Source organism: Drosophila teissieri, chromosome 2R (assembly GCF_016746235.2).
Source record: "Drosophila teissieri strain GT53w chromosome 2R, Prin_Dtei_1.1, whole genome shotgun sequence".
Classification (NCBI taxonomy): domain Eukaryota; kingdom Metazoa; phylum Arthropoda; class Insecta; order Diptera; family Drosophilidae; genus Drosophila; species Drosophila teissieri.
This window is the reverse complement of record NC_053030.1, coordinates 9,199,754-9,214,014: the sequence shown is the minus strand read 5'-3', so window position 1 is coordinate 9,214,014 and position 14,261 is coordinate 9,199,754. Positions and strand designations below refer to the sequence as shown.

At 45.5% G+C, this 14,261-nt stretch overlaps 2 protein-coding genes across 2 annotated transcripts in view; one reads left to right on the top strand and one right to left on the bottom strand.

Moving 5' to 3' along the window:
• LOC122612554 (Krueppel-like factor luna) overlaps positions 1-14,261 on the top strand; it is a 113,608-nt gene that overhangs the window by 8,566 nt on the left and 90,781 nt on the right. The window lies entirely within an intron of this gene.
• Positions 12,819-13,174, bottom strand: LOC122612555. The gene has a single exon (XM_043786258.1). The coding sequence runs from the start codon at positions 13,086-13,088 to the stop codon at positions 12,954-12,956; it is 135 nt and encodes a 44-aa protein (XP_043642193.1). The 5' UTR covers positions 13,089-13,174; the 3' UTR covers positions 12,819-12,953.

Sequence of the window (14,261 nt, the reverse complement as noted above, 5' to 3'; positions counted from 1 at the left end):
CAGCTGATTGCAGACAGCTTTGTTGGCCGTTGTTTTGCTCGTATTATTGTTAAGAAATGCCGTTGGCGTTTTCTCGTTGCTGTTGCTGTTGCTGTTGCTGGTGTTATCAAAAACCTGACGCATAAGAAGATTGTGTTTCGGATTCGGATTCCTACTCGGTGTTGGTGTCGGTGTCGCTTTCAGTTCGTTCTCCTTCTTATATTATTTTGTATTTTGTGTTTCATTTTGCATTTTTTGTTTGCCCATCAAACGCAAAGTCGTAATTCACTCGGCGAGGGAAATCTGCGATAAGACGGAGGGTTCTTCGCCAGCGGCTGCTCCTTCAACCTCCCACTTTGTAGCTCGTATCTTGTAGCTTGTATCTTGTATCTCATTCGAATCCATGCCCACTCGGCTACCGCTTGATGCTCGCACCAATTTAAAGATACTTTTCACACCTCCAGTTTATTTGTTTAGTGTACACACACAGCACAACACACTGGGCCGTTGGTGTTTGATTTATTTTATTCATTTGCTGCATGCCTCAATTGAAACCTCAACTAGTGCCAGCCAGCAATTCGCGGAATGTGCCAAAAAATAGATTTGCCAAGTCAAAGTATTCAAATGCCACAAGTATGCCCCCCATTCGAATGCTAAACTAAAATTAGCGATTCGCTTCGATTTCCAGCTGGCCTTCAACTTTAAATGCTTGCTGCCGAAATATCTTGAGTCAAATTTTGGTTTGAGTATTATTACCGCACGGAGCCAAATAAAGAAATAAAGAAATAAATAAACCACACTAATCTTATCGTCTGCTGAATTCAGAGCTCTGTTCTACACGAATTTCGCTGTATTTAAATTCCTTTCGGCCAGGCACACGGCAATTAAGCCAAAGTTCCGCCTCTCAGTCTGAGTTCTGAGTTCTGCGTCTGAATTGGAAGTCGCAGTTGAAGACGCAATGCACTCGTTCCATTTCCACTTCCATTTGCACAACTTAAAAACTTTTAATTGAACTCGAGTACACATTTTTGCATAACTTTTCGTATTTTGTATTGCCGACACTCGTCGGGGGTTGACGTTTTTTGGTTTTTGCCCGCTCGCCGAATTCGAGTGCTTCGAATACCCTAAAATGGAATCATACTCATTATGCTATGAGTTATTCAAACTAGTTTCGTGAGTTCAAAGTCCTAAAATTCTACTATGAATCAGATTCCATTTATTTGGTTTTCCTTATTTTTAGTTTATTTTGTTTTATGTTGAGCCATTTCGAGTAAAGTGATTAATGCCTTCAAAATTAAAATCATGTAATTGATTATAAGATATGTTGATCTAACTGTAATGGTTTCTTGTGTGACACTCATATATCAACGGAATATATTTAAATAAATTATGTTATTATCAATTGTATAAGTATCGAATTATGAAATGCATTAATTTCCAGTAAGAGCATTTCGGAATCAGCTTGCAGCGAGCCAGAGTCATTTAGGCGTTTTATTCTTCGGTTAAATTTGATTCGGGGTTTAAAACTTTGAATTGCAGCATTTAATATAAGTTTCGGCAGGTGGAAGGGGCTGGTGAGGGAAAGGAGACGCTATTCGAACTGAAACTTTCTCTACCCCTCATTGTATCTGTATCTGCATTCGTATCTGTATCTGTATCTGTGCCTGTGCCTGTATCTGTAGCTGAATCCGTAGCTGTTTTGGTGCCTTTTGTAATTAGAACTTGCGGATGTTTTGTTTATTTCCGTTGACTTCCGCCAGCTTCCGATGCGGCGGCTGCGTTTTGCTGTTGCTTATTGTTTTATTGTAATTGTTTTCGAGAGGGGACTGTTTTGCTATGTTATGTTATGTTATGGTTATGATGCGTAATTCGGTTTGCCAGTCATTCAGTCACTCAGTCACTCAGTCAGTCGGTCGAACACTTGTGTCTTCTCGTTTGAACAGCTGCTGGATCCCAATTGCTCCGCTGATGGCAGTGGCAAAAGCAAACAACACCAATCCGCATCTGCATATGTATTATTTATGAATTTACATACGCATCTGGGAGCTGTATCCCAGCACTCGTATCTGTATCTGTAGCTGTAGCTGTATCTATTTCTTGAGCTCTGCGGGCATGTTTATCTAAGCTGGGAAATTATGCTGCACACTCAAAACAATTTGAAAGCGCAGAGAAAGCAGAAATATGCGAACAAAAATAAATACAAAACACAATACAATCGAGGGTATGGTATTTGGTTTTTACTCTTAATTTATTTCATATGCTGCAGATTGATTTCGATGTGCTCGGCATGTTATTCTTCCATTTCTGTATAAACAGCACGGCCAAATCCCGAATTCAATGGATATTCCTTTTGTTTCCATGCGTGTGAAAATGTGAAAACGGGTGAAAATGTGGGGGAAGTGCCGTTCAATCTATTTGCGATTAATTTCATTTCATTTATAGAATTTGGCGATTTGCATGTTGTTATAGAATATTGGTTTTAATTCAAGCGTCTAAGCGGATTCGATTGGATTTTCGCTTAGTTATCAGTGTCCATTGATGTGGCTTTATCGCCAACGCCACATTTGCCGCATTTTGAAGCGATTACCCAACTGCGGTTGCCACTTAATGCGTTTAAAATATTTCGAATTAAGCCGCTTTGTACCCACGTACGTATGTATGTACATATGTATGTGCAACGTAAAAAGTTGCATTTGTTTATTACATTATTTCAGTGCCAATTGCTTGTTTCCCGGCCAAAAAGGCCGCACAAGTGCCGAAATCAGCGACGACAACCACCTTGCCGCCCCCAGCGGACAATATGCAATCAGCAGTTAACATTTAGCACACGCAAAAACGTAACAAAACCCAAAATGGCACGTACACACACGCAAAAAGTGTGGCAAGAATGAGGGAATGGCAAAAAATAAAAGAAGTGCCCCCGAAAACGATGCTGCCATTGGGAAATTCATGAAGACAGATGCACACACTCGCACACACACTCGCACACACACTCGCACACCCACATTGACTTACACCTAATAAGCCAAAGGCACACACGCACACTTCATTGCGTACACTGCGAGAAGCGCCATGGGAATTCGCTGGGAAACAGCCTCACAAATGAGCTATTGTCAATGAATTGATTAACTAGTTACGCAAGGATTTTGACGAGCTACAAACCATACTATGTGCTAAGCATTTGTGGGAACTACAAGCACTTTTCGTTCAGTGCATGGCCAAATCTTAGTCTAGCCGGGATGAGAAAAACAGTTATTTTAGCAGCGGCAGCAAAAAAAGAGTCGGAAGAACCCAGTGAAGGCAGCGAAGGAAGTGGAAGATTTGGGCGATGGAGGCGAGGATGCGACGAGTGGGGATGGGGAAATCCGAAATACGTGCAATTGCTGAAAATATGCTCGACGTGAGGGGCAAGGCGAACGTGCGGGCCAGGCGTCCGTGAGCCTTAAATACTTGCCACCATGCGGCACTCCCCCTAAAACCCCTACCCCCTACCACCCCCTTCCGCAGCACAGCCCAAAATCCGACTAAGCAGCAGCTACCACGTTTGCTACTCCTATTACCCTCAATCATTTATCATCTGGGCTGCAATTAATCATCAAATGCGCGCTCTCGCAGTCGCACAGTGGCACAGTGGCACCCACCCCGAAGAGTCCTTTTATAGTTTTTGTGGGCTGCCCTCTGGATTTATGCTTATAATGTGGCATGTGGATGCGGAATGCCAGTGTATGTTTATCTGGGAGCCCAGGAGTGCGAGTGCGGGGTGTGCGTCTGCTACAATAGATGCTCATATACGTACGGATTCGTATTCGTATTCCTATTCGTATGTGGCGCACATAGCTCACAGCTCGCATTTAACTATGCGACAGCAGTAGCAGCGCAGAACCACCGTGGTCCACTGAGAGAAAGAGGTCTAGAATCACTTACAAATGGCCAGCATTAATCACTTTTAAGTAAATTATAGGGTTAGAGTGAGTCACCTGAAGAACTTCTTAACTAGATTTCGATTCTGACAAATGACTGCGATGAAAGCAGATAATTAGATTCCGGATTGAAAGATTCCTAAAAGGTAATGATTCGGACTTCCAGTTTCTTTTCCCAAAACATCTTGAGGGCATTACCCGCTAATGAAACTGTTTCTCTCAGTGCAGCAGCGCACTACGGTTCGTTGCTCGATCTGGCCAGCGCTGCACTCGGTTCCTTGCCACTGGTTACGTGCAAGTTTATGATATGGCTCTTGGCTGAGAGTCTCGACTCGTTTCATCTCGTTTCTCGACTGCCTTGCGGTTGCACTGGCACATTGGCTTACTGCCATCCTGCAGTTGTGCCACACGCAGCGCTAACCAGAAAAGTTGCTGCAACTTGCGGCGGGAAAACCAGACTCACTGCTCACGACTCACACTCGAAACCCCAGAAACGCAGACTCCAAACTCCGAACGCCATACTCCGAACTCGGGATTTTCTTGCATAACTCCGATTAGTCTTCTTTCGCTCGAGAGGTGTCTCTTGGAGTGGGGACCTTCTTCTTCCCCAGCGTAGAAATCATTAAAAATGGTCAGGCATGTGATGGTGCCCCAGGGATTACCTTTCTATGCTTCTAAGCTGATTAGGTCGTCGTCCCAACCTTTGGCTTTGGCATCCATTTGCGTGGCCAAACCCTTCTGATTTCGTAATTATTTTCATAATCGCCGGGGGCACGGCATGTGAGCTCCACTGGCCCACAATTAGACACCCGCCTCGAAGTTTTCCGTTTCCAAGTTTTGTTTTCCCGATCGCAAGCCACCCGCATGGGTTTAGAATTCTGCACAGCTGTTGCGGCGTTTCATAATTCGCAGGAAAGCGGAAATACGGCGGAAGTGTACCTCAGCCACCCCAGAAAAGTGGGAAAGTAAACTTGCGTGTGTTCGGTGGGCTTTTTTGCAGTGCAATGCCTACAATTAGATTGGCAAGGACTCGTCTAAATTGCGCATAATTGAGTTGCCGGTTGTCGGCTGTTTCCTCGGTTTCCTTGCCATTTTCCCCGCCATTTTCCCCGCCATTTTCCTGCCAATTTTCGCACCACCCGCTCGCCAAGAACTTGAGCTGTGAGTCAGAGCGAGTGTATAAATCATGATTAGGTCTGCACTTTGTATTTTGATCAGAGGCACTACTAACCACTAACAGATACAAATACCCCATGATGGCTCGGACTGCGTTCGATGGTCTGTGAGCTTTAAGTTTGAATTATATCCAATCCTAATTGGCTGTACAATTATGTATGCTTCGGCTGCTGCCTGATAAATTTGTATTTATTAGACTCATACATCAAGTTGGCATCTTTGTGGCTCTCCGTCTATATCCCATATCCCATATCCCCTCCCTCGTTATCCCGCAGTCAGAGCTCTTATCCTGGCGTCCCCATCATTATGTCGGTACACAGTAGGTGTGTGTGTGTGTGTGTGTGTAGCTGAGATTGTGTGTGAGTGTGGAGGATGCAGCAGTACTATGTGCTCCAAACCCATCTCTGTTGGCATTCGAGGTTGACGTTGGTTGTCGTTGGTTCTTTTTGCTCTTTTTGCTCTTTGCTCCTCGGGTCGGAAGATGTGCGCCGTTGATAAAGTCTCTTAGTAATGAGTGGATATGTTTCGTATTAATTACAGTTGTGTTTTCCCCCCTCCCCGAAGGCCCCAGTCCCAGTCCCAGCCCCATCCATCCTTCCAGTATTTCCTGCCTTGTTAGCGAGAGGAGTTCACTGATTGTGAGTCGCTTGCTAATCTGACGACGTGGGTTGGGTTGCCTACACCCACTTTCGCCGTTTGGAAAAATCCTCCTGTGTGGGTTGACTCTTAATTTCCCTCCTCACACACACAACCACTCACTCACACATACATACAGCCGTATACATTTCAGCCTTTCGCATTTAAGCAACTTTGGGCCATTAAAGAGATGCCCCGAGTTGGCCCATAAAAACGGCTCTAAGCAATTGATTGATTTTGTTCTTGTTTATTTTTTGTGAGGCCATTTTATGCCCGAAATTAATCTTTTTCCGGCCAACTCGATCTCGCAAAAAGTGCGATTTCTGGTCGTAAAAGAGAGCCGGCGATGTCCTGACAAATTTTACGAGCGGCGCAAACTAATCCTTTTTTAATAATGCGAATGGCCGCGGGCCACTCGAGAGCCACGTGCCTTGGTCCTTGGGCAGAAGTCCTGCTTCCACTTCCTCATCCACATCCACATCCAGGGCCACGTCGTCATCTTTCATTGCCAACTCATTTGAGCGGCAGATACGCAATTTCATTATGCCACAGCCAATTGCACACTCATTGTTTTATTTCTTATGTAAATTTCGAGTAAATACAAATACGGATCCGCATCCGAATACGAATCCGAATCCGAGTCCAAGTACAAATTGTTTTCCATTTCTTCGGGTAAACGAGCAGAACGAGCAGCCATCGTCGTCTTGGGCAAATAATGTCTGGGCCAAAAAGAAAGCATAAGCAGCGAGTTGTATGCGAGTGTACGAGTATACGAGTATTGTGTAGAACAACTGGAAAAGGCCAACCAGACCAGAACCAACCACCAGCAGCAACCCCGAGCCAAAAAAACTGGAGGGTAGAACCAGAACAAGGACCGGGAATTGCACGAACGTTTTTATTTTGGAAATTGTGTATTTTAAATTTTTTGCACACTTGCTGTTATGTTTAATTTTGCACACGTCGAGACGAGTGGGTGAGTTTTATTTATTTATTTTTATTTCGGTTTTTTTTTATATTTTTGGAGGGTGCTGGCGATGTGTGTGCGCTTGTGTGAGTCGTACATAATTTATGGCACGCAAGAGGGGGAAACCAGAAATTAGGGAACATAATGTGGTCGAAGTTGCTTTACCCTTATCTGTAGAGCAAAGGTTTCGCTTAAAATTACCTTTTTAATATATTCACTTCCGCCACGAAGGAGTGGAAAAATAGAAATTAAAAGGGACCCTTTTGAAAATGTAGAAAGTAACGTGCTTATCAAACTGCTTAATAAGAATACTTAGGCGCTTAAAGAGCAAGCCAAAATAGACAATTTTTGAAAAATATTAAACACTACTAGGAAAAGCAATAGAGACAGCTTAGTATTTAAATGGATCTTTAGGGACTAACAATACATCCTCCTTATCCTTTGTAAATCTTGCTATATTCACCAGTCACCCAACTGCTCATCCCATTTCGGTTTCAGGGGATATTGATATGTCAACTGGATGACAGAATGACATACCCTTCGAAAGGGCATCAATATGATTGCCTTGTACTTGGGTTTGTAAAGCGGATGGAATGAGTTTTCCGTTTCATTTTCGGCGGGGTGCGGGGCTGTTTAGGCCCTAGACGAGCGCCATTGTTGCCGGCTGGCAGTCTGGCCTAGTCCTGGATCCTCTGGCCATCCCTCACCACTCATTCCTAATCCTGCGACTTCTCCCGCTTGTGTGGTGAAAGAATTCCGGCGAAAAATGTGTGTCACAAGTGGGGAGCGATGAGATGTGCGTGGGTGCTTCGCCAGCGGGTGATTTGTGCGCTGTGGTTAGCAGTTAGCAGTTAGAAGTTGGCAGTTGGAAGTTGGCAGTTGGAAGTTGGCAGTTGGGCTCAATACAAAAGCAGTTGACAGTTGCAGCCCAGAAGTTGTCAGCTGCCCCGAAACGGGCTAATTAAGGGGCCCAATCATAAATTACATTCGCTAAGCCCGGCCAAGCAAAGCTGACCTCGACCTTGGAGAGCCCACGGGCTGCTGGCTGTCGGCTGCCCGCTTGTCTGATAAGTGATAAGACCAACTGGCGCCCAATGTCTTCCGCCCGCCGAATGCTTCCCAGTGCCCGGCCTCAGGCGACAATGATAAGAACAATTTGTGCGGCTGTTGTTCTGTCCTACAATACTGCTATACTACTATGTGCTGGATGCTGGATGTGTATACAAAAGCAATTTTCGGTGGCTGACACATTGGCCATAAAAGGGATCAGGACCCGTCTGAAAGGCCCGACCCGCCTGCTCGCATATGGCGGTAAATTGTTTTCCCTTATTTCTCAATATTTTCCAAGAGTTTTCCCCCACCTCGTCTGCAATTGCAGGGCCGAACGCCTTTTGTTGTGTAGTGTGTGAGTTGTTGAGTAGTGTAGTTTGAGCATGGTGTTGATGTTTGCACAACGATAGGGGCGTGTCGAGGCATCGGCATTGGGTGCTAAAATTTCGATGCTGGCCGGCGGCCATGGGTTAATATGGGCTTGGGCTTGGGTTTGGTCTCCGATTTGCACTTGGATGGGGATGGGGATGGGAGGACCGTTGACTGCCTGCCTGGCAGAGCTTCCTGCGGGGCTGATAAGGCGTGAATCAGAGGGGCTTGTTGAATCAGGCGAACCCTTTGTGTGTGTCATATGCTCCATATCAATGCGAACGCCTTTTGCCAGCGAGCAACAATAACAGAGAATTCGTTTTGTGTTGTTTTGTTTCGCTTCGGTTTGGTTCGGTTCGCTTAGCCCTCGAAAAACCCATCCATATATGTTAATCAGCCATTCAAACAGTTTTCAGCTCATATAACATCACGAAAGAATGCGTTCTCAGGGTGTGGATTGTGTGGATGGTTGTGCCTGTGGGCCTGGGAATCGAATGCACTTTCTGAAGAGCCACTCCAAACAGTGGCACCCCTTGATCCGATCCCAACGTCTGACAACTGGGGTCTTTGCCATCCCCCCAGCATGTCTTCCACTATATGTATATGTTTCACACTGTCTGATGTCTGATGATGGCAAGCCCAAAAATGAAATCAATTTACACACCCCACTGTACCGCGTCGTGTCGTGGCCGCCTTTTGTGTAAGGAGATCTTAGCGCCTAAGTGCATCAATTGACGCGCTTTTCACATGGAAAGTTCCCCCAATTGCATTAAACAAATTGAAAATGCTTCAAGAGCAAGTGCGATGGGGAGAAGAGAAAGCATTCTCTATTTAAAGGAGAAATCCTATTTCGCTGCCTCGTTGGCCGTGACACTGTGTAATTGAAATCTGCGGTCGCCAGACCCGAATATAAATATAGAAAAATTAATAAGCCAAATAAAAAATCGCCTAGTCGATGGATTGATCCCAGCGAAGGCAATTTATCAAGTGCCAAGTGGCAAGTAGCAAGCGAAATGTGGCAAGTGGCAAGAGGGAAATGGGCAATGGGAGAGGGAAACTGAATTGAAAAGAAATTAAATATATGTAAGTATGTACAAATAATAAGAGGTCTGAGTCAGAGTCAGAACGAGATAGGGCCCAAACAGGATGGAACTCGGAAGTCGAGGAGGCTGTGGGATAGGCCTCCAATGATAATGATTGATGGCTCTGCAGGCGAAAGGAATTTTGTTGTTCCGCTGCCGGCTGATAAAAAGAAGAATAACTTGACTTTTTATATTTATACACATTTCAAAAGGAGATGAAAGCAAGAATGGGAATTTTTTCCAGCTCAGATAAGTTTGTTTCTCCGCTGTCTTTATCTGCGCTGAATAAGAAAAACAGCAACTCGAAATAAATATGAAATACTAGTGGGTATGGGGCTCTCGCATGTGGGAGTTGATAAATGTGTCTTCAAGATTTGCGCCTCATTTGAGGGGTTTCCTTTTCGTTTCGAGGGGTTCAAGGTTAACTGTCGCTAAATGACTCAGCTAAGGACACATTCTATCTGATATCTGTATACATATACATATATATACCCCTGATGGTTATTATGACAAATTGATTACATGTAATTCTGTGTCTGTCTGTCGGCTCCTTTGATTAGGTGCCAGCTGAGGGAGGAGACTCCGCAAGTTGCTTCCGAAATTTGTCTTATTTCTGTTGATTTATATCTCGGCCAGCATAGTTTGAACCCCTCCCCCCTCCCTCTCACTGTGTGTGTCTGTCGCCTTTATTTGATTTCGGCTAAGATGATTTCGCCCTAATGCATTGAATCTCGGGCCAAACAGGAAGCCTTTGAAGCAGCTTCCCGGCTACCCAAAGATTCTTTCTCGTACTCGTATTTTCCTGGTTTCTTGCTGGGGGCCAATTGGGGGAAGTGGAAGTTGCTGGAAGTTGCTGTGGAAGAGATGGCCAATATATATACAGTTATAAATTAAATTTTTCATTCTACTTACACTCGACTCCCTCCATTTCGGTATGTATGTTTTTATTTACGGTAAATTTCATTTCGATTTCTTTTCCAATTTCTTACGTTCTCGTTTTTTCTTTTTTTTCGTTTTTTCCTGTTTTTTGGCTAAATCGGCTGTCTGCACTCCTTGAGACGGCCAACGACTTCGCTGCCAACTGAATGGCCAATCAATAACATTGGCCAAGACATGCAGCCCACCCCCTCCCCTCCCGAAAGAAACGAGATTTTCTTCCTCCGCTCCCCCGGAAACTCTCCTTGGCCCCCGGTTTTCAAACACTCTAAACACCAATTGATGTTTATATGATAATGATTAATGACTACGTTACTTTTACACAGATTGCTTTCCGAATGGCTTCAGTGTTCCAAACACACGACTATGTGTGTGTGTGTGTGTGTGTGTGTCTATTGGAAAGCCTATTTATTTATAGGCCCAATACAAAAGGCCATTTTCCTCCGCCTGGCGCCTGGAGTTGCCCCGCTCTCCCTTCCCCGTTCGCAGCTTTTGACAGAGTTTTAGTTGCGTTTAGCCTAAGTTCCCTCCTCCATTTGATTTGGAGCATGCTGAGCGGCGCGTCTCATTACCAGACATTCATCAATTGTTGGCAATTTGTTTGCAAGTAACCGAGGCGCCTTGTCCCTGTCAGTTTCCCGTTTTTCATCTGGCCAATCCTTGGGCATTCGACTTGAAAAGGATGCGAAGGGTGTGGGCGCACTAGTGAAAGCAGAAGAAGTCCTTGTAGTCTGTGCCATCATGTACTATGTAGTAATATGTAGTAATGAACTTTGAAAGAGGCAAATTCAAACATTGCCATATTATCTAGAAATAGGTGTCATGAAGTTTTCCCTTGAGAGTATTACTTGGGCGAGTTCTGCGAGCGGAGACTTTTCCGTTGCCTTTTTTACATTCTCTCCGTTTGTCTGGTCAACTTGTAACTGTTACTAATGATGACAACTTATTTTGGCCTAAATGCTCGGCCAACACTTTTATTGGTTTTCGTAATTAATGATGCTGGCTGCTGGCCGAAAAGTGCGGAAATGACTTTGTGGTTTGCTCCGAGGTGTTTGGACACACCTCCGCCCAGCTGCTCCCCTTGAAGAGGAAAAGTTGGATCGGTGGATTGGTGGCTTGGTGGATTGGAGCCAAGTTACCATTAATCAAATGCACTGATTAGAGAGTTGCAGCCCGGTGAGTGGGAGAGTGAAAGGAGCAAAGAGCAGAGAGCAGAGGTCCTGCCTGCGACTTCCACGGGCTGTCGTCCGATTGTCACAGATGTCAGTTGACCGGCACAAATTACACTGGTGGCAATTAAATTAGGCAAGCAATTAGGCCAGCGGGCGAGTGTCGAAGTTGTCGAACGGGGAAAAAAGGGTTGCACATCGGGAATATCGATGAGCTCAAATTAATCAAAGGCGAAAGTAATCATTGAGTCGACATGGCCAAATGGAATGTCAGCCGAAAGGGGCGTGGCACATTCTGGCCGCGTTAATTGCGCGCCTTCTTGTGTTCTTCGTCTGCCACTTTCCCACTTTCCCGCTTTCAGTTATCCGCGCTTTCTTTGTCCGCAACTTCGTCTGTTGCGCCTCTCTACAATTTCATTTGTAATTTATCATTGTTTGCCCTCGCGCTGGGTTCCTTTCCACTTACCTCTCGAAAAAGGGTTCACCCCCCGTCAGATTCACTTTGCTTTAGCATTTAAATATTTTATTGAGTGCCTCAAATTGTTAATTGTTTTTTGATGGGTCGCGGCAGAGGGAGCGCGGGCTAAAAGGATCTCCCTCGAGCCAAATCGATTCTAATTAGGGATTGTGCGTGGCCATATCCATATCAGGGATAGCCCGATCCTTCGCCCCGCTCTCGTCCTGCTGCTGCTGCTGACGGAGTTGGAAAACCCTTTTGCGAGTTGTCAATTGGGCTAATTTGGGCCTTCGCTTTATGCATGCCTGATGCGCTCCTTCGTGGCTCATCCACCCACTCCGCTCCTTCCTCGTCCTTTCTCGTCCTTGGCGGCACAGAACATCAAAGAGCAGCTGCCGCTGGCCGCCAGACAGGTGAGAACCAAAATGGAACTTGATCAAAGGACAGCACGCAGGCAGCTAACTTTGCCACCGAAAGGTGCGCAGCATTCGAAGAATTCGTAATGAAGCCACGATGACGTTTTAACTTTGGCCGACTGAAGGCTGAAGGCTGAAGGGTGAAAGGTTAAAGAAGTGAAACCCGAGCGGAGCAATATGTTTGGGGTTTTGCCGCGCTGACAGCTTTTAATAAAAGTTGCTCCCCTTTTTTGGATTTTCATTTTGATTTTCCCGACACAGGCGCCGCTACTTGAGGCCCGCACTGTGTTTTTAGAGGGTTGGGGGTTGGGGAGGGAACCCTTTTTACGGCTGCCTAGCCACCGAGCTTTGACCTTCTTCATGTGACATATTTTTAAGTAAGTTGTCAAATTATTTTCACTGTTCTGCACAGCAGGCCAAATGAAATTATGTTTCACCCTTGCGGTTTTTCCGCATTCCTACGCCTTGTTTGCGCGGGAAATGGGGAAAGTCAAATGCTGATGAGGACAAAGGCTAATAACGAAAACCCGACAACCTTTCTGTAATCGAATACCCAAAAAAAGAGAGGAAAAACGAGCAAAGAAGTGACGAAGCGAAACAGAAAGACAATCCACCCTCCGTGAAATTCGAGTCCTGGGAAGGAAAAGATCAAACTAAAACTGCAGTCACTTCACAATTTGATCCCACTGAATCGGCTTTTTATAGTTCTTTGTTTACACTTATCTCTGTGCATTGGGAAAATGGAAGAAAACAGCAACTAATTACGACCTTTTCCCTTGTCTCATTGCAGGTAATTCCCTCACACCATAATCTCCACCAGAATGATGCACAACTTGAGGAAAACGGCCAGGGTGAAGATTACCAGCACCAGGGTCCTGCTGGGCCGTTCGAATTCCTCATCTTGATTGCTACACTCCTGAGTATCCCACGACATTTTCCAGGGTTTTTAGGGGGCTTTCCAATGATTTTCAGCTTCGATTTCTGAATTTCTGAGTTGTGCGTCAGAGAGATTTTCACCACTCAAAGTGTGAAATGCGTTGCCAAATACAAATGCCGAGCGGCGTCGGCAGTGAAAGCCGGCAAACAAAAGATCCATTTGAATGCACATTTGCGCCAGCTGCATTTTCAAACGCCCCAGGCCGACACTGAACATTTTCACACATCCTCTCGACGAGCGCTGTTCGATGGTCCAGACCACCAAATTATGGGCCAGTACGCAAATTATAACCTCTGGACAGTAGACAGAAGACAACCAACAGCCGACAGCCAAAAGCCAGTCGGCGGCATTGAATACCTGTGAGCTTCTGTTTGGTCATTGGCCGACATCGGAAAAGGGTGAACCAGGCACAGATCCGTGGCAAGCGCGGCTTGAACAGCGGTTTCTGTTGGTTTTTCTCGCTCTGTGCCTGAGCTCACCTGAGCCGCTCTGAGCCACGTTGAGCTCGACTTGGCCCAAACCGCGTCGGGCCCCCTTCCGTTCGTTTTGGCCTCGTTGCTTGCTTAGTCTTTTTCGTGTTGATGTTAAGTGTTTTTCTTTCGGTTTTGTGTGTTGTGTGCTGTTTGTTGTGTGTCGTGTCGTGTTGCCTCAATTTGTGTTTGGCTAATGAAAATACCTCCGCGAAACAGACAAGCAGCCAGCAAGCAGCCAGCAGCAACCAGCAAACGAATTACGATTTACGATATTCGGGCCAGGCATTTTCACTTGCCGCGACGACCGCCGAACATTCCTCAGCAAATGACTTCATTGTGCCGGACTCGCACTCGTAGTACTCGTATAGTGGTTGCCTATATAGCGATAAATTCGCAGACCGCAAGACAATGGGCGCCCAGAGCCGAGATCTCCGCCACTGAATCCCACTGCCTGTCTGTGGGTCTGTAGGTTCACTCATACGACTGCCACCACCACGACGCTGGAGAGGATGATGATTATGGTGATGCGTTCGTAATGGAATTCAATGCATTTAATGTGCAATTTCGCATTTACATAATCGATGGAGGGCAGGCAGGCACAGTGGCTCAGCTCTACTCAGCAAAAAATACAAAAATAAGCTCGCACGCAAATTAAGCAGCTAGGGCAAGTAGTACGAGTATAGTAGTACGAGTATAG